General features: G+C 35.8%; 1 protein-coding gene across 1 annotated transcript; it reads right to left on the bottom strand.

Annotated features, from left to right (window-relative positions):
* Nucleotides 1–2,463: 2,463 nt before the first annotated feature.
* LOC148188884 (ATP-dependent chromatin remodeler CHD1L-like) lies at nucleotides 2,464–20,176 on the bottom strand. Its single transcript, XM_088081004.1, has 4 exons — nucleotides 19,872–20,176; nucleotides 18,459–18,614; nucleotides 14,834–14,989; nucleotides 2,464–3,047 (listed from the first exon to the last, which is right to left on the bottom strand). Exons 2-4 carry the CDS (start codon nucleotides 18,508–18,510, stop codon nucleotides 2,935–2,937), a joined length of 321 nt encoding a protein of 106 aa, XP_087937130.1. The 5' UTR covers nucleotides 18,511–18,614; nucleotides 19,872–20,176; the 3' UTR covers nucleotides 2,464–2,934.
* Between the last annotated feature and the right edge of the window lie 72 nt (nucleotides 20,177–20,248).

Here is a 20,248-nt window from a genome sequence, read left to right as displayed (position 1 = left end):
TTGACATCTCCTTAAAATGGCTGAAAACCAATTAGAATAGCTTGTAGAAACGGGTTATTGGATAAAACGTGGGCATAAAGGCCAAAAAGGGCTAAAAGCCTCCTGATTTTGCATGTCCAAAAAAATGGCCAACAAGGCAATAGTATAGTATGGCGAAAAAAGTCAAAATTTGACATCTCAAAATGGCTGAAAACCACTTAGAATAGCTTGTAGAAACGCGTTATAGTATACAAAGTGGGAATAAAAGCCAAGAATGGCCAAAAACCTCATAATTTAGCATGTCCAAAAAAATGGCCAACAAGGCAATAGTATAGTATGGCGAAAAAAGTCAAAATTTGACATCTCCTTAAAATGGCTGAAAACCACTTAGAATAGCTTGTAGAAACGCGTTATAGTAAAGGAAGTGGAATAAAGACCAAAAAGGCCCAAAACCTCATAATTTAGCATGTCCAAAAAATGGCCAACAAGGCAATAGTATAGTATGGCGAAAAAAGTCAAAATTTGACATCTCCTCAAAATGGCTGAAAACCACTTAGAATAGCTTGTAGAAACGCGTTATAGTAAAGAAAGTGGGAATAAAGACCAAAAAAGGCCAAAAACATCAGAATTTAGCATGTCCAAAAAAATGGCCAACAAGGCAATAGTATAGTATGGCGAAAAAAGTCAAAATTTGACATCTCCTAAAAATGGCTGAAAACCACTTAGAATAGCTTGTAGAAACGCGTTATAGTATACAAAGGGGGAATAAAGACCAAAAAAGGCCCAAAACCTCATAATTTAGCATGTCCAAAAAATGGCCAACAAGGCAATAGTATAGTATGGCGAAAAAAGTCAAAATTTGACATCTCCTCAAAATGGCTGAAAACCACTTAGAATAGCTTGTAGAAACGCGTTATAGTATACAAAGTGGGAATAAAGACCAAAAAAGGCCAAAAACCTCATAATTTAGCATGTCCAAAAAAATGGCCAACAAGGCAATAGTATAGTATGGAGAAAAAAAGTCAAAATTTGACCGCTCCAAAAACTGGCTGAAACTACTTAGAATAGCTTGTAGAAATGCGTTATAGTATACAAAGTGGGAATAAAGACCAAAAAAGGCCCAAAACCTCATAATTTAGCATGTCCAAAAAAATGGCCAACAAGGCAATAGTATAGTATGGCGAAAAAAGTCAAAATTTGACATCTCCTAAAAATGGCTGAAAACCACTTAGAATAGCTTGTAGAAACGCGTTATAGTATACAAAGTGGGAATAAAAGCCAAGAATGGCCAAAAACCTCATAATTTAGCATGTCCAAAAAAATGGCCAACAAGGCAATAGTATAGTATGGCGAAAAAAGTCAAAATTTGACATCTCCTGAAAATGGCTGAAAACCACTTAGAATAGCTTGTAGAAACGCGTTATAGTATACAAAGTGGGAATAAAAGCCAAGAATGGCCAAAAACCTCATAATTTAGCATGTCCAAAAAAATGGCCAACAAGGCAATAGTATAGTATGGCGAAAAAAGTCAAAATTTGACATCTCCTTAAAATGGCTGAAAACCACTTAGAATAGCTTGTAGAAACGCGTTATAGTAAAGGAAGTGGGAATAAAGACCAAAAAGGCCCAAAACCTCATAATTTAGCATGTCCAAAAAATGGCCAACAAGGCAATAGTATAGTATGGCGAAAAAAGTCAAAATTTGACATCTCCTCAAAATGGCTGAAAACCACTTAGAATAGCTTGTAGAAACGCGTTATAGTATACAAAGTGGGAATAAAGACCAAAAAAGGCCAAAAACATCATAATTTAGCATCACCAAAAAATGGCCAACAAGGCAATAGTATAGTATGGCGAAAAAAGTCAAAATTTGACATCTCCTCAAAATGGCTGAAAACCACTTAGAATAGCTTGTAGAAACGCGTTATAGTATACAAAGTGGGAATAAAGACCAAAAAAGGCCCCAAACCTCATAATTTAGCATGTCCAAAAAAATGGTCAACAAGGCAATAGTATAGTATGGCGAAAAAAGTCAAAATTTGACATCTCCTAAAAATGGCTGAAAACCACTTAGAATAGCTTGTAGTAATGTGTTATAATATACAAAGTGGGATTAAAAGCCAAAAATGGCCAAAAACCTCATAATTTAGCATGTCCAAAAAAATGGCCAACAAGGCAATAGTATAGTATGGCGACAAAAGGCAAAATTTGACCGCTCCTAAAAATGGCTGAAAACCACTTAGAATAGCTTGTAAAAACATGTCATAGTATACAAAGTGGGAATAAAGACCAAAAAAGGCCCCAAACCTCATAATTTAGCATCACCAGAAAAATGGCCAACAAGGCAATAGTATAGTATGGCGAAAATAGTCAAAATTTGACATCTCCTAAAAATGGCTGAAAACCACTTAGAACAATTTGCAGAGACGCATCATATAATACAAAGCGGAAATAAAGGTCTGGAATGGGTTAAAAATGTTAGTTTTCAGTTTCAGTTCCTTTATTTTCTATCTTGCAGTTTGCTCATCACAATGCAGGATAACAACAGTAGCAAGAATGTAGTGCAAGACAAAAAACTGCAAGTTTTAAATAAATTGTTCCAAATATGCAAACATTAATTTGTGTCCCACAAAACTACTTGTAAAAGTACTGTAAAGGATATCAATTATTTTTACACTTTTTTTTTTTATATTATATTACACAGTCAAATGAGGCAGTCCTGTGTGGGTGTTTGAAAGGAGATGGAGGGGTTATTGACTTTAGTTTAACAGTCTAATGGCCTGTGGGGAGAAGGTGTTGCAGAACCTAGCTGTACTGCTTTGAAAGCTGTGGAACCTCTTTCTAAAGTTCAGCAGTGACAGCAGTTCATGATGGAAGTGTGAGGGGTCTTGGCTTGTGTTGTGAGCCCTGATCAGACAGCGGTTTTTTTGCAACATCTTGGATGGGAAGTGAAGTCTAATGATTTTTTCCGCTGTCCTCACCATCCTCTGCGGTGGCTTCCATTTGGAGGCGCGGCAAACTCCAGCCCAGACAGCAAACGGCTAGTGTGGATGATCTCTGTACTGCCTCTGTAAAAGACATAATATACAAAGTAGAAATAAAGACCAAAAAAGGCCAAGAACCTCATAATTTAGCATGTCCAAAAAATGACAAAAAAGGCAATAGTATACTATGGCGAAAAAAGTCAAATTTTGACATCTCCTAAAAATGGCTGAAAACGACCTAGAATAGCTTCTAGAAACGCGTCATAGTATACAAAGTGGGAATAAAAGCCAAAAATGGCCAAAAACCTCATAATTTAGCATCACCAAGAAATGGCCATCAAGGCAATAGTATAGTATGGCGAAAAAAGTCAAAATTTGACCGCTCCTAAAAATGGCTGAAAACCACTTAGAATAGCTTCTAGGAACACGTCATAGTATACAAAGTGGGAATAAAGTCCAAAAATGGCCAAAAACCTCATAATTTAGCATCACCAAAAAATGGCCAACAAGGCAATAGTATAGTATTGCGAAAAAAGTCAAAATTTGACATCTCCTTAAAATGGCTGAAAACCACTTAGAATAGCTTGTAGAAACACGTTATAGTATACAAAGTGGGAATAAAGCCCAAAAATGGCCAAAAACCTCATAATTTAGCATGTCCAAAAAAATGGCCAACAAGGCAATAGTATAGTATGGCGAAAAAAGTCAAAATTTGACATCTCCTAAAAATGGCTGAAAACCACTTAGAATAGCTTGTAGAAACGCGTTATAGTATACAAAGGGGGAATAAAGACCAAAAAAGGCCCAAAACCTCATAATTTAGCATGTCCAAAAAAATGGCCAACAAGGCAATAGTATAGTATGGCAAAAAAAAGTCAAAATTTGACCGCTCCTAAACATTGCTGAAAACGACCTAGAATACCTCCTAGAAACGCGTCATAGCATACAAAGTTGGAATAAGGGCCAAAAAAGGCCAAAAACCTCATAATTTAGCATCACCAAAAAATGGCCAACAAGGCAATAGTATAGTATGACGGAAAAAGTCCAAATTTGACCGCTCCCAAAAATGGCTGAAAATCACTTAGAATAGCTTCTAGAAATGCGTCATTCTATACAATGTAGGAATAAAGACCAAAAAAGGCCAAAAACCTCATAATTTAGCATCACCAAAAAATGGCCAACAAGGCAATAGTATAGTATGGCGAAAAAAGTCAAATTTTGACATCTCCTAAAAATGGCTGAAAACCACTTAGAATAGCTTGTAGAAACACGTTATAGTATACAAAGTGGGAATAAAGGCCAAAAATGGCCAAAAACCTCATAATTTAGCATGTCCAAAAAAATGGCCAACAAGGCAATAGTATAGTATGGAGAAAAAAAGTCAAAATTTGACCGCTCCAAAAACTGGCTGAAACTACTTAGAATAGCTTGTAGAAACGCGTTATAGTATACAAAGTAGGAATAAAGACCAAAAATGGCCAAAAACCTCATAATTTAGCATGTCCAAAAAAATGGCCAACAAGGCAATAGTATAGTATGGCGAAAAAAGTCAAATTTTGACATCTCCTAAAAATGGCTGAAAACCACTTAGAATAGCTTGTAGAAATGCGTTATAGTATACAAAGTGGGAATAAAGGCCAAAAATGGCCAAAAACCTCATAATTTAGCTTATCCAAAAAAATGGCCAAGAAGGCAATAGTATAGTATGGCGAAAAAAGTCAAAATTTGACATCTCCTAAAAATGGCTGAAAACCACTTAGAATAGCTTGTAGAAACACGTTATAGTATACAAAGTAGGAATAAAGGCCAAAAATGGCCAAAAACCTCATAATTTAGCATGTCCAAAAAAATGGCCAACAAGGCAATAGTATAGTATGGCGAAAAAAGTCAAAATTTGACATCTCCTAAAAATGGCTGAAAACCACTTAGAATAGCTTGTAGAAACGCGTTATAGTATACAAAGTGGGAATAAAGACCAAAAAAGGCCAAAAACCTCATAATTTAGCATCACCAAAAAATGGCCAGGAAGGCAATAGTATAGTATGGCGAAAAAAGTCAAAATTTGACCGCTCCTAAACATTGCTGAAAATGACCTAGAATAGCTTCTAGAAACGCGTCATAGCATACAAAGTGGGAATAAAGACCAAAAAAGGCCAAAAACCTCATAATTTAGCATCACCAAAAAATGGCCAGGAAGGCAATAGTATAGTATGGCGAAAAAAGTCAAAATTTGACCGCTCCTAAACATTGCTGAAAACGACCTAGAATACCTCCTGGAAACGCGTCATAGCATACAAAGTGGGAATAAAGACCAAAAAAGGCCAAAAACCTCATAATTTAGCATCACCAAAAAATGGCCAACAAGGCAATAGTATAGTATGACGGAAAAAGTCCAAATTTGACCGCTCCTAAAAATGGCTGAAAACCACTTAGAATAGCTTCTAGAAACGCGTCATAGCATACAAAGTTGGAATAAGGGCCAAAAAAGGCCAAAAACCTCATAATTTAGCATCACCAAAAAATGGCCAACAAGGCAATAGTATAGTATGGCGAAAAAAGTCAAATTTTGACATCTCCTAAAAATGGCTGAAAACGACCTAGAATAGCTTCTAGAAACGCGTCATAGCATACAAAGTTGGAATAAGGGCCAAAAAAGGCCAAAAACCTCATAATTTAGCATCACCAAAAAATGGCCAACAAGGCAATAGTATAGTATGGCGAAAAAGTCAAATTTGACATCTCCTAAAAATGGCTGAAAACCACTTAGAATAGCTTGTAGAAACGTTATAGTATACAAAGTGGGAATAAAGGCCAAAAATGGCCAAAACCTCATAATTTAGCATATCCAAAAAATGGCCAACAAGGCAATAGTATAGTATGGCAAAAAAGTCAAAATTTGACATCTCCTAAACATTGCTGAAAACCACCTAGAATAGCTTGTAGAAACGCGTTATAGCATACAAAGTTGGGAATAAAGGCCAAAAAGGCCAAAACCTCATAATTTAGCATCACCAAAAATGGCCAACAAGGCAATAGTATAGTATGTGAAAAAGTCCAAATTTGACCGCTCCTAAAAAAATGGCTGAAAACCACTTAGAATAGCTTCTAGAAATGCGTCATTCTATACAATGTGGGAATAAAGACCAAAAAAGGCCAAAAACCTCATAATTTAGCATCACCAAAAAATGGCCAACAAGGCAATAGTATAGTATGGCGAAAAAAGTCAAATTTTGACATCTCCTAAAAATGGCTGAAAACCACTTAGAATAGCTTGTAGAGACACGTTATAGTATACAAAGTAGGAATAAAGGCCAAAAAGGCCAAAAACCTCATAATTTAGCATCACCAAAAATGGCCAACAAGGCAATAGTATAGTATGGCGAAAAAAGTCAAATTTTGACATCTCCTAAAAATGGCTGAAAACCACTTAGAATACCTTGTAGAACTGCGTTATAGTATACAAAGTGGGAATAAAGGCCAAAAATGGCCAAAAAACTCATAATTTAGCATGTCCAAAAAAATGGCCAACAAGGCAATAGTATAGTATGATGAAAAAAGTCAAAATTTGACCGCTCCTAAAAATGGCTGAAAACGACCTAGAATAGCTTCTAGATTCGCGTCATAGTATACAAAGTGGGAATAAAGACCAAACATGGCCAAAAACCTCATAATTTAGCATCACTAAAAAATGGCCAACAAGGCAATAGTATAGTATGACGGAAAAAGTCAAAATTTGACATCTCCTAAAAATGGCTGAAAACCACTTAGAATAGCTTGTAGAAACGTCATTCTATACAAAGTGGGAATAAAGACCAAAAAGGCCAAAAACCTCATAATTTAGCATGTCCAAAAATGGCCAACAAGGCAATAGTATAGTATGGCGAAAAAAGTCAAATTTTGACATCTCCTAAAAATGGCTGAAAACCACTTAGAATAGCTTGTAGAAATGCGTTATAGTATACAAAGTTGGAATAAGGGCCAAAAAAGGCCAAAAACCTCATAATTTAGCATCACCAAAAAATGGCCAACAAGGCAATAGTATAGTATGGCGAAAAAAGTCAAATTTTGACATCTCCTAAAAATGGCTGAAAACCACTTAGAATAGCTTGTAGAAACGCGTTATAGTATACAAAGTGGGAATAAAGGCCAAAAATGGCCAAAAACCTCATAATTTAGCATGTCCAAAAAAATGGCCAAGAAGGCAATAGTATAGTATGGCGAAAAAAGTCAAAATTTGACATCTCCTAAAAATGGCTGAAAACCACTTAGAATACCTTGTAGAACTGCGTTATAGTATACAAAGTGGGAATAAAGGCCAAAAATGGCCAAAAACCTCCTGATTTAGCATGTCCAAAAAATGGCCAAGAAGGCAATAGTATAGTATGGCGACAAAAGTCAAGATTTGACTGCTCCTAAAAATGGCTGAAAACCACTTAGAATACCTTGTAGAAATGTGTCATAGTATACAAAGTGGGAATAAAGACCAAAAAAGGCCCAAAACCTCATAATTTAGCATCACCAAAAAATTGGCCAACAAGGCAATAGTATAGTATGGCGAAAAAAGTCAAATTTTGACATTTCCTTAAAATGGCTGAAAACCACTTAGAATAGCTTGTAGAAACGCGTTATAGTATACAAAGTGGGAATAAAGACCAAAAAAGGCCAAAAACCTCATAATTTAGCATCACCAAAAAATGGCCAACAAGGCAATAGTATAGTATGGCGAAAAAAGTCAAAATTTGACATCTCCTAAAAATGGCTGAAAACCACTTAGAATACCTTGTAGAACTGCGTTATAGTATACAAAGTGGGAATAAAGGCCAAAAATGGCCAAAAACCTCCTGATTTAGCATGTCCAAAAAATGGCCAAGAAGGCAATAGTATAGTATGGCGACAAAAGTCAAAATTTGACATCTCCTAAAAATGGCTGAAAACCACTTAGAATACCTTGTAGAACTGCGTTATAGTATACAAAGTGGGAATAAAGGCCAAAAATGGCCAAAAACCTCATAATTTAGCATCACCAAAAAATGGCCAACAAGGCAATAGTATAGTATGGTGAAAAAATTCCAAATTTGACATCTCCTAAAAATGGCTGAAAACCACTTAGAATAGCTTGTAGAAACGCGTTACAGTATACAAAGTGGGAATAAAGACCAAAAAAGGCCCCAAACCTCATAATTTAGCATCACCAAAAAATAGCCAAGAAGGCAATAGTATAGTATGGCGACAAAAGTCAAATTTTGACATTTCCTTAAAATGGCTGAAAACCACTTAGAATAGCTTGTAGAAACGCGTTATAGTATACAAAGTGGGAATAAAGACCAAAAAAGGCCAAAAACCTCATAATTTAGCATCACCAAAAAATGGCCAACAAGGCAATAGTATAGTATGACGGAAAAAGTCCAAATTTGACCGCTCCTAAAAATGGCTGAAAACCACTTAGAATAGCTTGTAGAAACGCGTTATAGTATACAAAGTGGGAATAAAGACCAAAAAAGATCCCAAACCTCATAATTTAGCATAACCAAAAAATGGCCAAGAAGGCAATAGTATAGTATGGCGACAAAAGTCAAAATTTGACATCTCCTAAAAATGGCTGAAAACCACTTAGAATAGCTTGTAGAAACGCGTTATAGTATACAAAGTGGGAATAAAGGCCAAAAATGGCCAAAAACCTCATAATTTAGCATGTCCAAAAAAATGGCCAACAAGGCAATAGTATAGTATGGGGAAAAAAAGTCAAAATTTGACATCTCCTAAAAATGGCTGAAAACCACTTAGAATAGCTTGTAGAAACACGTTATAGTAAAGAAAGTGGGAATAAAGACCAAAAAAGGCCCAAAACCTCATAATTTAGCATCACCAAAAAATGGCCAACAAGGCAATAGTATAGTATGGCGAAAAAAGTCAAAATTTGACATCTCCTAAAAATGGCTGAAAACCACTTAGAATAGCTTGTAGAAACACGTTATAGTAAAGAAAGTGGGAATAAAGACCAAAAAAGGCCCAAAACCTCATAATTTAGCATCACCAAAAAATGGCCAACAAGGCAATAGTATAGTATGGCGAAAAAAGTCAAATTTTGACATCTCCTAAAAATGGCTGAAAACCACTTAGAATAGCTTATAGAAACACGTTATAGTATACAACGTGGGAATAAAGGCCAAAAATGGCCAAAAACCTCATAATTTAGCATGTCCAAAAAAATGGCCAACAAGGCAATAGTATAGTATGGCGAAAAAAGTCCAATTTTGACATCTCCTAAAAATGGCTGAAAACCACCTAGAATAGCTTCTAGAAACGCGTCATAGCATACAAAGTGGGAATAAGGGCCAAAAAAGGCCAAAAACCTCATAATTTAGCATCACCAAAAAATGGCCAGGAAGGCAATAGTATAGTATGGCGAAAAAAGTCAAAATTTGACCGATCCTAAAAATGGCTGAAAACCACTTAGAATAGCTTGTAGAAACGTGTTATAGTAAACAAAGTGGGAATAAAGGCCAAAAAAGGCCAAAAACCTCATAATTTAGCATGTCCAAAAAAATGGCCAACAACGCAATAGTAAAGTATGGCGAAAAAAGTCCAATTTTGACATCTCCTAAAAATGGCTGAAAACCACTTAGAATAGCTTGTAGAAACGCGTTATAGTAAACAAAGTGGGAATAAAGGCCAAAAATGGCCAAAAACCTCATAATTTAGCATATCCAAAAAAATGGCCAACAAGGCAATAGTATTGTATGGCAAAAAAAGTCAAAATTTGACCGCTCCTAAACATTGCTGAAAACGACCTAGAATACCTCCTAGAAACGCGTCATAGCATACAAAGTTGGAATAAGGGCCAAAAAAGGCCAAAAACCTCATAATTTAGCATCACCAAAAAATGGCCAACAAGGCAATAGTATAGTATGACGGAAAAAGTCCAAATTTGACCGCTCCTAAAAAAATGGCTGAAAACCACTTAGAATAGCTTCTAGAAATGCGTCATTCTATACAATGTAGGAATAAAGACCAAAAAAGGCCCAAAACCTCATAATTTAGAATCACCAAAAAATGGCCAACAAGGCAATAGTATAGTATGGCGAAAAAAGTCAAAATTTGACATCTCCTAAAAATGGCTGAAAACCACTTAGAATAGCTTGTAGAAACGCGTTATAGTATACAAAGTGGGAATAAAGACCAAAAAAGGTCCCAAACCTCATAATTTAGCATCACCAAAAAATGGCCAGGAAGGCAATAGTATAGTATGGCGAAAAAAGTCAAATTTTGACATCTCCTAAAAATGGCTGAAAACCACTTAGAATAGCTTGGAGAAACGCGTTATAGTATACAACGTGGCAATAAAGGCCAAAAATGGCCAAAAACCTCATAATTTAGCATGTCCAAAAAAATGGCCAACAAGGCAATAGTATAGTATGGCGAAAAAAGTCAAAATTTGACCGCTCCTAAACATTGCTGAAAACGACCTAGAATAGCTTCTAGAAACGCGTCATAGCATACAAAGTTGGAATAAGGGCCAAAAAAGGCCAAAAACCTCATAATTTAGCATGTCCAAAAAAATGGCCAACAAGGCAATAGTATAGTATGGCGAAAAAAGTCAAAATTTGACCGCTCCTAAACATTGCTGAAAACGACCTAGAATAGCTTCTAGAAATGCGTTATAGTATACAAAGTGGGAATAAAGGCCAAAAATGGCCAAAAACCTCATAATTTAGCATCACCAAAAAATGGCCAACAAGGCAATAGTATAGTATGGCCAAAAAAGTCAAATTTTGACATCTCCTAAAATTGGCTGAAAACCACTTAGAATAGCTTGTAGAAACGCGTTATAGTATACAAAGTGGGAATAAAGACCAAAAATGGCCCCAAACCTCATAATTTAGCATCACCAAAAAATGGCCAACAAGGCAATAGTATAGTATGGCGAAAAAAGTCAAAATTTGACCACTCCAAAAATGGCTGAAAACCACTTAGAATAGCTTGTAGAAACACGTTATAGTATACAAAGTGGGAATAAAGACCAAAAAAGGCCCCAAACCTCATAATTTAGCATCACCAAAAAATGGCCAGGAAGGCAATAGTATAGTATGACGGAAAAAGTCCAAATTTGACCGCTCCTAAAAATGGCTGAAAACCACTTAGAATAGCTTGGAGAAACGCGTTATAGTAAACAAAGTGGGAATAAAGGCCAAAAATGGCCAAAAACCTCATAATTTAGCATATCCAAAAAAATGGCCAACAAGGCAATAGTATTGTATGGCAAAAAAAGTCAAAATTTGACCGCTCCTAAACATTGCTGAAAACGACCTAGAATACCTCCTGGAAACGCGTCATAGCATACAAAGTTGGAATAAGGGCCAAAAAAGGCCAAAAACCTCATAATTTAGCATCACCAAAAAATGGCCAACAAGGCAATAGTATAGTATGACGGAAAAAGTCCAAATTTGACCGCTCCTAAAAAAATGGCTGAAAACCACTTAGAATAGCTTCTAGAAATGCGTCATTCTATACAATGTAGGAATAAAGACCAAAAAAGGCCCAAAACCTCATAATTTAGAATCACCAAAAAATGGCCAACAAGGCAATAGTATAGTATGGCGAAAAAAGTCAAATTTTGACATCTCCTAAAAATGGCTGAAAACCACTTAGAATAGCTTATAGAAACACGTTATAGTATACAACGTGGGAATAAAACCCAAAAATGGCCAAAAACCTCATAATTTAGCATGTCCAAAAAATTGGCCAACAAGGCAATAGTATAGTATGACGGAAAAAGTCAAAATTTGACCGCTCCTAAACATTGCTGAAAACGACCTAGAATAGCTTCTAGAAACGCGTCATAACATACAAAGTTGGAATAAGGGCCAAAAAAGGCCAAAAACCTCATAATTTAGCATCACCAAAAAATGGCCAACAAGGCAATAGTATGGTATGGCAAAAAAAGTCAAAATTTGACTGCTCCTAAAAATGACTGAAAACCACTTAGAATAACTTGTACAGATGTGTAAAAGTATACAAATTGGGAAGAGCGGCCAAAAAAGGCCCCAAACCTCCAAATTTAGAATGTCCAAAAAATGGCCAACAAGGAAATAGTATAGTATAGCGAAAAAAGTCCAAATTTGACATCTCCTAAAAATGGCTGAAAACCACTTTAAATAGCTTGTAGAGACGCGTCATAGTGTACAATGTGGGAATAATGGCCTAAAATGGCCAAAAACCTCATAATTTTGCATGTCCAAAAAATGGCCAACAAGGCAATAGTATAGTATGGCGAAAAAAGTCCAAATTTGACCGCTCCTAAAAATGGCGGAAAACCACTTAGAATACCCTCTAGAAACGCGTTATAGTATACAAAGTGGGAATAAAGGCCAAAAATGGCCAAAAACCTCATAATTTAGCATGTCCAAAAAATGGCCAACAAGGCAATAGTATAGTATGGCGAAAAAAGTCAAACTTTGACTGCTGCTAAAAATGGCTACAAACTACTTAGAATAGCTTGTAGAAAGACGTGATAGTGTACAAAGTGGGAATAAAGACCAAAAACGGCCAAAAACCTCATAATTTAGAATGTCCTAAAAATGGCCAACAAGGCAATAGTATAGTATGGTGAAAAAAGTCAAAATTTGACCACTCCTAAAAATGGCTGAAAACCACTTAGAATAGCTTCTAGAAATGCGTCATTCTATACAATGTAGGAATAAAGACCAAAAAAGGCCCAAAACCTCATAATTTAGAATCACCAAAAAATGGCCAACAAGGCAATAGTATAGTATGGCGAAAAAAGTCAAAATTTGACATCTCCTAAAAATGGCTGAAAACCACGGAACACGTCATAGTATACAAAGTGGGAATAAAGTCCAAAAATGGCCAAAAACCTCATAATTTAATAACACCAAAACATGGTCAAAGGACAATAGTTTTTAGTCAAAATTTGGCATCTCCTAAAAATGGCTGAAAACCACTTAGAATAACTTGTAGAGATGCGTAATAGTATACAAATTGGGAATAGCAGCCAAAATAGGCAAAAAAAAACCCCTCATAATTTTGCATGTCCAAAAAATGGCCAACAAGGCAATAATATAGTATGGCGAAAAAACTGAAAAATTGACCGCTCCTAAAAATGGCTGAAAACCACTTAGAATAGCTTGTAGAGAAGATGATAGTATACAAAGTGGGAATAAAGGCCAAAAAGGGCCCAAAACCTCATAATTTAGCACATCCAAAAAACAAGGCAATAGTATAGTGTGGCAAAAAAAGATTAAATTTGACCGCTCCAAAAATGGCTGAAAACCACTTAGAATAATTTGTAGAGACGCGTCATAGTATACAAACTGGGAATAAAGGCCAAAAAAGTATTGTGAAGCACTTTGTAACTCCGTAAACAAAATCTTGGTTAATATCTGTTTGCTCTGCTTTTATAGGGGTCATTATGGTCAAGAAACAGAAAATTCAGCATCGGCAGTGACGTGTCAGATTTAAACACAGGTCACTGCTGAAACAGTGGAAGCAGCAGGAGGATTAACTCTGAGTCAAGAAGCTTGCTCCATCATTGAATGGTCATGAGTTCAAATCTCACTTGAAACAGACCATTTAGATTCTACAGTGTGTTGAAAATTTAAGAGATAAATGAGCTAAGCTGAAAATTAATTTTTTTGCAGGGAAAATTCACCTCGTAAAGTCAGTAAGAAATAATCTTAAAATATGTCTTACTTTGTCATTAAGACAACCCAAACACCCTGATTGATCTGCTAAAAGGATATATCACTCAGTTATTTATTGTATATCCTTTTGGCAGATAAAGCAGGTGAAGTGTTTGGGTTGTCTTATTGACAATATTATATATATTTTAAGATTAAAGATGATATTTAAGATGTAAGATTTAAGATGATATTGTGTACTTTGATATTGTAAAGCACTTTGTTACTCTGTTAATAAAATCTTGGCTAATATCTGTCTGCTCTGCTAACCACACTATACAGGAAACAGAAAATTCACTATCAGCAGTGAGGTCTGTCAATTTTAGATTTTTAGACTTTACTGCCAACAGGAGCCTTTGAAAATGGGGACTGCACCAGGAGGATTGTCTCTGAGAGTTAAGATGCTTGCTTCACAACCGGATGGTTGTGAGTTCAAGTCTTGCTGGGAACAGAAAATTTGACTGATAAATGAGTCCAAATGAAAATTAAATTCTTTGCAGGAAAAAATTCACTTTGTAAAGTTGGTAAAAAATCATCTTAAATTATATATAAATTTGTCAGTAAGACAAATCAGACACAGACTTTTCTTCCAAAAGGAGCCTTTGAAAACAGAAGATATGCCAGGAGGATTGGCTCTGAGAGTTAAGACGCTTGCTTCACAACCAGATGGTTGTGAGTTCAAGTCTTACTGGGAACAAAAAAATTCAACTGATAAATAAGTCCAACCAAAAATTAAATTCTTGGCAGGGAAAATTTACTTAATAAAGTTGTTAAGAAATCATCTTAAAATATATACAACTTTGTCAGTAAGACAACCTAAACACTTCACCAGATTTATCATCTACAACGATATATCACTCAGCAAAAAAAGAAAATACATTTAAGTCGCTCATTGCCTTCTCCCTTTTTTTTATGCAAGAAATAAAACCAAGATACTTAGGATTCAAAGGGTTAACTTCAGATAGCATTAGAAAACGATATTTTTAACACTGTATAAAAGGTGACTTTTTAGAGAGTGGTATCAAATCCAGAACATTAGTAATAATAATAATGATAATAATAACTCACTCACTCACCCTAGGTTTCTAGGTGCTATATAAATCTATGTTATTATTTTTACTATTAAAATTCTCATCATTCATGAGGAAAACAAGGGAATACCAGAAGACTCACCCAGATCCTTCACCAGAATGGTTTTGTAGTATTCTTTCTGCAGAGCCGACATGCCGTGGTACACCACCAGCTCCTGCTTCTTCGGCAGATCTACAGACACCTCTGACTTGACTCGACGGAGCAGGAAGGGCTCCAGGACGCTCTGCAGTTCAGCAGCTGGAAACAAAAGCACAGAGTGAGGGATGCAGTATGCCAGTGTTGATTTAATGAGCAATTTCCCAGGTTCTTTGTGCCTGTTTTCTCTGAACAGAACTATTCAACAACAAGTACAGCACATCAAACACACCCCAATTAATGTAACTATCAATTTGCCAGTTAATGAGAGATGGGTCGACACAGGTACAAATAAAGTGTCTCTGCCTCGTCCGAGTCTTGTTTTTATTCTAGTTTTGTTTTATTTTACTGTTTTAAATAAATTAATTTTATATTTTAGCTTTTTTTTAATTTTATCCATAAGGGAGTCATTGAGTTGTACACTAATATCCTGGTAATGTGTATTTGAAAATTCAATAAAATACTAATCATAAAAAAAATTGTGTTTTACTCAGTCAACAGAAAGGCGGTGTGTAAGATGGTTTATGTACGGCCGGATAATGTTATTAAAATGAATGATTAAGTGTAATGAAAAACTGTGCCATTGTAAGAAATATTCATCGAGGAATGAGAGCACATCCAAACAGTATCTGAAAATCATCTCCCAACGTAAGGCATTGTGCAATAATTCTGCTTCGATATCGATCAGATTGCAAAAATACGGAAAATCTGTGTCTGATAGCTTGCTTCAGGTTCGAGGAGACAGATAGAAACTCAAGGTTTCTTATAGAAAATCTGTCAGCGAGCAGGTTATGTTCAGAGTCAGTTACCATGGTGAATGACTCAAAGTTTGACTTCACTCTGCAAATAACATGGAGTTTCCCTCATCTCAGGGTTAACATACTCAGACTTTTCACATAACCTGCTTTCTGGAATAACCCCAGGACGGTAGTTAGTGACTTCACGTTAAGTTCACGTTTGAAAGTGTTGAAACACCGGCGTCTTTTCCGGTAGCTAGCTAACATTAGCTTACTAAATGAATTATGTAGGTCACTCTGGGTATCATATATATATGTATATATATCATATGTCCTTTTGGTAGATAAAGCAGGTGAAGTGTTTGGGTTGTCTTATTGACAGTGTTATATATATTTTAAGATAAAAGATGATATTTAAGATGTAAGCTTTAAGATGATATTGTATACTTTGGAATTGTGAAGCACTTTGTACCTCTGTAAATAAAATCTTTGCCAATATCTGTCTGCTCTGCTAATATAAGGGTCAAAAGTTGACAGACGTCACTGCCGATACTGAATTCTCAGGAAACAGAAAATTCAGAATCGACTTTACTGCCAAAACGAACCTTTGAAACTGCAAAATATGCCAGGAGGATTGGCACTGAGAGTTAAGACGCTTGCTTCACAACCAGATGGTTGTGAGTTCAAGTCTTGCTGGGAGCAGAAAATTCAGTTTCTGCAGTGTTTTTAAGATTTGACTGATAAATGTGTCAAGCCTAAATTTTCTTTTTCTGGACCATATGACCCTTATATTAGAAGAACAGACAGATACTTGGCAGGGAAAATTCAGTAAATAAAGTATGAACAAAATCATCACATTCCCTGAAGATACAAATTACATTTTTGCGGAAAAGAAACACTCAAAGTAGGAGTAGTGCGAGTATGAGTAGTAATGTTACTTTGGGTGAGTGTAAATGTTGCAGACGTCGTCCGTCGGAGCTCATTTCAGAGAGCCATGTGTTTGATCGTCAAAGATTGACGACTGCTGCTCTCTGTCATGAACAACTCGACGTCTGTCCAACGTAAAACCAGAATCACTGTTACTGTTACTACAGAGATGTGTCTGCAGTGTTTCCGTTCACGGCCATTCAAATAAAGATATATGCTGTATATTTTTAAAAATCTGAGGCACTCAAAAAAATGATCATTAAAAAAAGCCTTTATTTTCTTCATTGTAACAATACAAACGTCTCTACACATTTCAGCTATTGGGCCTTCATCAGGGCAAGATTTAAATGGCCACCTTGTGCTTTCCATTAATAAGTTAGCATTAATAACATGATTTGGCTGAATACAAAGGTTGTATTGTGATAGGTCTGGGCAGCTTATCAGTGGATGGAAGAACAGTCACATGGTCAGCTTGAACAGGTGTAGTCCATAATTAGGCCATCAGATCACAAAACAACTCAGGCAAAGTAGAGTGAGCAAACAAAAAAGTACATACACAACACCCTGATGTATCCAAATATATCAGAACACTGAAATGCCTCAGTAAAAAATACTTAAAGAAAATGACATTTTTACAAAAGAGGACAAAAATCAAGTTCCCCATTGAAACCTGGGAACTGTGCAGAACCTTATCTGTCTCCTGGCTAGGGAGGATAAGTGTGCTCAAAATTATATTATTATTATTATTATTATACTAATATTATATATATTCTGAGCTGTAACACTGATAGAGACACAACTTAACATACGACACAGACTTGCACAAAGGTAGTGAGGGGCTGGCTTGGTCTAGGTTCTCCCACATATATTAAATGCATCACTATGCAGTAGTTTTTTTTAAATATGTATCATTTAAAAAAACAGTAAATTCAGAACAGGATTATAAGCACTGGGGAGGAACTTATGGCTTTTATTTTGGCTTTCGGGGAGGGGAATTCACCTTTATATGGCTGCATTTTCAATTCATTTTACAGACGATTTTTAAAGTAAACTTTCCTTCCAATGTTGTATGTTTTCTTTAAAATCTCTTTGGCTTCTTTTCTTTCTTTTTTGTGATTTTTTATTTATTGATTTATTCATTTATTAGGTTTTTTAGCAACCTTTAAAGAAAACATTTAGGTGATTTTTTTCATTAAACTTTTATGGTAATTTTTGAGAAAACATCAAGGTGACTTTTTTTTAATCAAAACTTTATGGTAATTTTACGCGCAAACATTTCTGTGATTTTTAAAACAAAATTAGTCAAAAGAAAATGATCAGATAATTGTCCTCTTTTTGTACATGTTTTTTCACGTTTCACACGAAATAAATACAAATATTTAAAGTATGCTTTTTAGTCTCCGCAGCTATGTTTCACAACAGGCAGTGGCATTTCTCTCTCTCTCTCTCTCTCTCTCTCTCTCACACACACACACACACATCCTTAAAATATAAAATTTTTCTCCAGACCTGATGAGTCTGGAAAGTTTTATGAGTTTTTTTAAATATAATAAAGAAAATACATTTAAGCGCTCATTGCCTTCTCCCTTTTTTTTGCAAGAAATGAAGCCAAGATACTTAGGATTCAAAGCGTTAACTTCAGATAGCATTAGAAAATGATATTTTTAACACTGTACAATAGGTGACTTTTTAGAGAGTGGTATCAAATCCAGAACATTAGTTATAATAATAATAATAATGATAATAATAACTCACTCACTTCACTTAACCTGCCACTTAACTATCTTTGTCCCTCTGTTCAGATCATTTGTTTGCTTGTTTTCTTACATTTTTATTAAATTCTGTAAAGCGTTCCTAGGTTTCTTGAAAGGCGCTATATAATTCTGTCATTGTTATTAAAGTCTCACCCAGATCCTTCACCAGAATGGTTTTGTAGTATTCTTTCTGCAGAGCCGACATGCCGTGGTACACCACCAGCTCCTGCTTCTTCGGCAGATCTACAGACACCTCTGACTTGACTCGACGGAGCAGGAAGGGCTCCAGGACGCTCTGCAGTTCAGCAGCTGGAAACAAAAGCACAGAGTGAGGGATGCAGTATGCCAGTGTTGATTTAATGAGCAATTTCCCAGGTTCTTTGTGCCTGTTTTCTCTGAACAGAACTATTCAACAAAAAGTACAGCACATCAAACACATCCCAATTAATGTAACTATCAATTTGCCAGTTAATGAGAGATGGGTCGACACAGGAACAAATTAAGTGTTCCTGCCTCGTCTGAGTCGTGTTTTTATACTAGTTTTGCTGTATTTTACTGTTTTGACAAATAAATAAATGTTATATTTTAGCCTTACTTAATTTTATCCATACTGGAGTCATTGAGATGTACACTAAAATCCTGGTGTTGTGTATACGAAAATTCAATTAAAATACTAATCATAAAAAAAAATGCGTTTTACTCGGTCAACAGAAAGGCGGAGTGTAAGATTGTTTATGTACGGCCGGATAATGTTATTAAGATGAATGATTAAGTGTAATGTTTTACCTGCCACAAGCCATCCACCTGTACAATAACTCACCTCTGTCTGCTCTTTAAACTCTGGTCTTAGCTCCATGTCACTCTACACTGCTGACTTTACTTTTATTTATTCAGATACTTTTCCGCACTTTACACTTGTATATATGTATATATGTACAGTCTCTTAGTTTTTTAAGCGTATTCCTTTTATATTCTGTTATCATTGTTTTCTCTTTATTCTCTTTGCTCTTTCTGCATGGCGCTGCTACACCCCAATTTCTCAGTTTTGAGATCAATAAAGTATATCTATCCATCTATCTATCTATCTATCTATCTAATGAAAAACTGTGCCATTGTAAGAAATATTCATCGGGGAATGAGAGCACATCCAATCAGTATCTGAAAATCATCTCCCGACGTGAAGCATTGTGCAATAATTATGCTTCGATATTGATCGGATTGCAAAAAATATGGACAATCCGTGTCTGACAGCTTGCTTCAGGCTCGAGGAGACAGGTAGAAACTCGGTGTTTCACAGAGTCAGTTAACATAGTGAATGACTGAGAGTTTGACTCAACTCTGTTTCTGCAGCGAATAACAGTTTCCCTCATCTCAGGGTTAACATACTCAGAGTTTTCACATTACCTGCTTTCTATAATACCCCCAGGACGGTAATTAGTGATTTCACTGTAAGTTCAAGTTTGAAAGTGTTGAAAAGTTTCAAAGTTTCGAATTTGGCGTCTTTACCGGTAGCTAGCTAACGTTAGCTTACTAAATAAATGAACGCGGTAATGTGTGACTTCGTACCTCTTTAACTCCGCTTCTGTAGGTCGCTCTGGGACACAGAAACCGTCTTTTAATCCTCCGCCACGCTGTTTTTTTATTTTTGAGTAAACGTTTGTCATTTTTTTGAATCGACAGAGCGAAAACAAACACAACTTCTCGCTCCGTGTTGTTGTGGTCTGGGGTACAGCTGCAGTTCCTGCTTCCGGGTCACGTGCGGTTACAGAAAAGGCGCGCAAAAGGCGGAGCCTTAACAGGCCACACCCCTTAGCAGACGCTACATTTTTTTGCGATTAGATCGCTTCTCTAAAAATTTGGCCAAACCCCATTTAATTTTGTACGATGCATTTTAGTATTTTGAATAAACCGTAATTCTGTTTAATTATATTTTTTATTGAACT

Source organism: Plectropomus leopardus, chromosome 8 (genome assembly GCF_026936395.1).
Source record: "Plectropomus leopardus strain MGB_pleo_1.0 chromosome 8, ASM2693639v1, whole genome shotgun sequence".
NCBI lineage: Eukaryota > Metazoa > Chordata > Actinopteri > Perciformes > Serranidae > Plectropomus > Plectropomus leopardus.
The sequence above is the reverse complement of the archived record's forward strand: the minus strand, read 5'-3'. Positions and strand labels throughout refer to the sequence as shown.

Excerpts from the sequence above, each read along its gene's own strand:
- LOC148188884 (XM_088081004.1), bottom strand. The coding sequence starts at position 18,510 with ATGTCGGCTCTGCAGAAAGAATACTACAAAACCATTCTGGTGAAGGAT. Across the intron at positions 14,990-18,458 it reads CATTCTGGTGAAGGATCTGG|CTGCTGAACTGCAGAGCGTC; the intron begins GTGAGACTTTAA and ends TTTTGTTTCCAG. Across the intron at positions 3,048-14,833 it reads CATTCTGGTGAAGGATCTGG|AGGCAGTACAGAGATCATCC; the intron begins GTGAGTCTTCTG and ends TGTCTTTTACAG.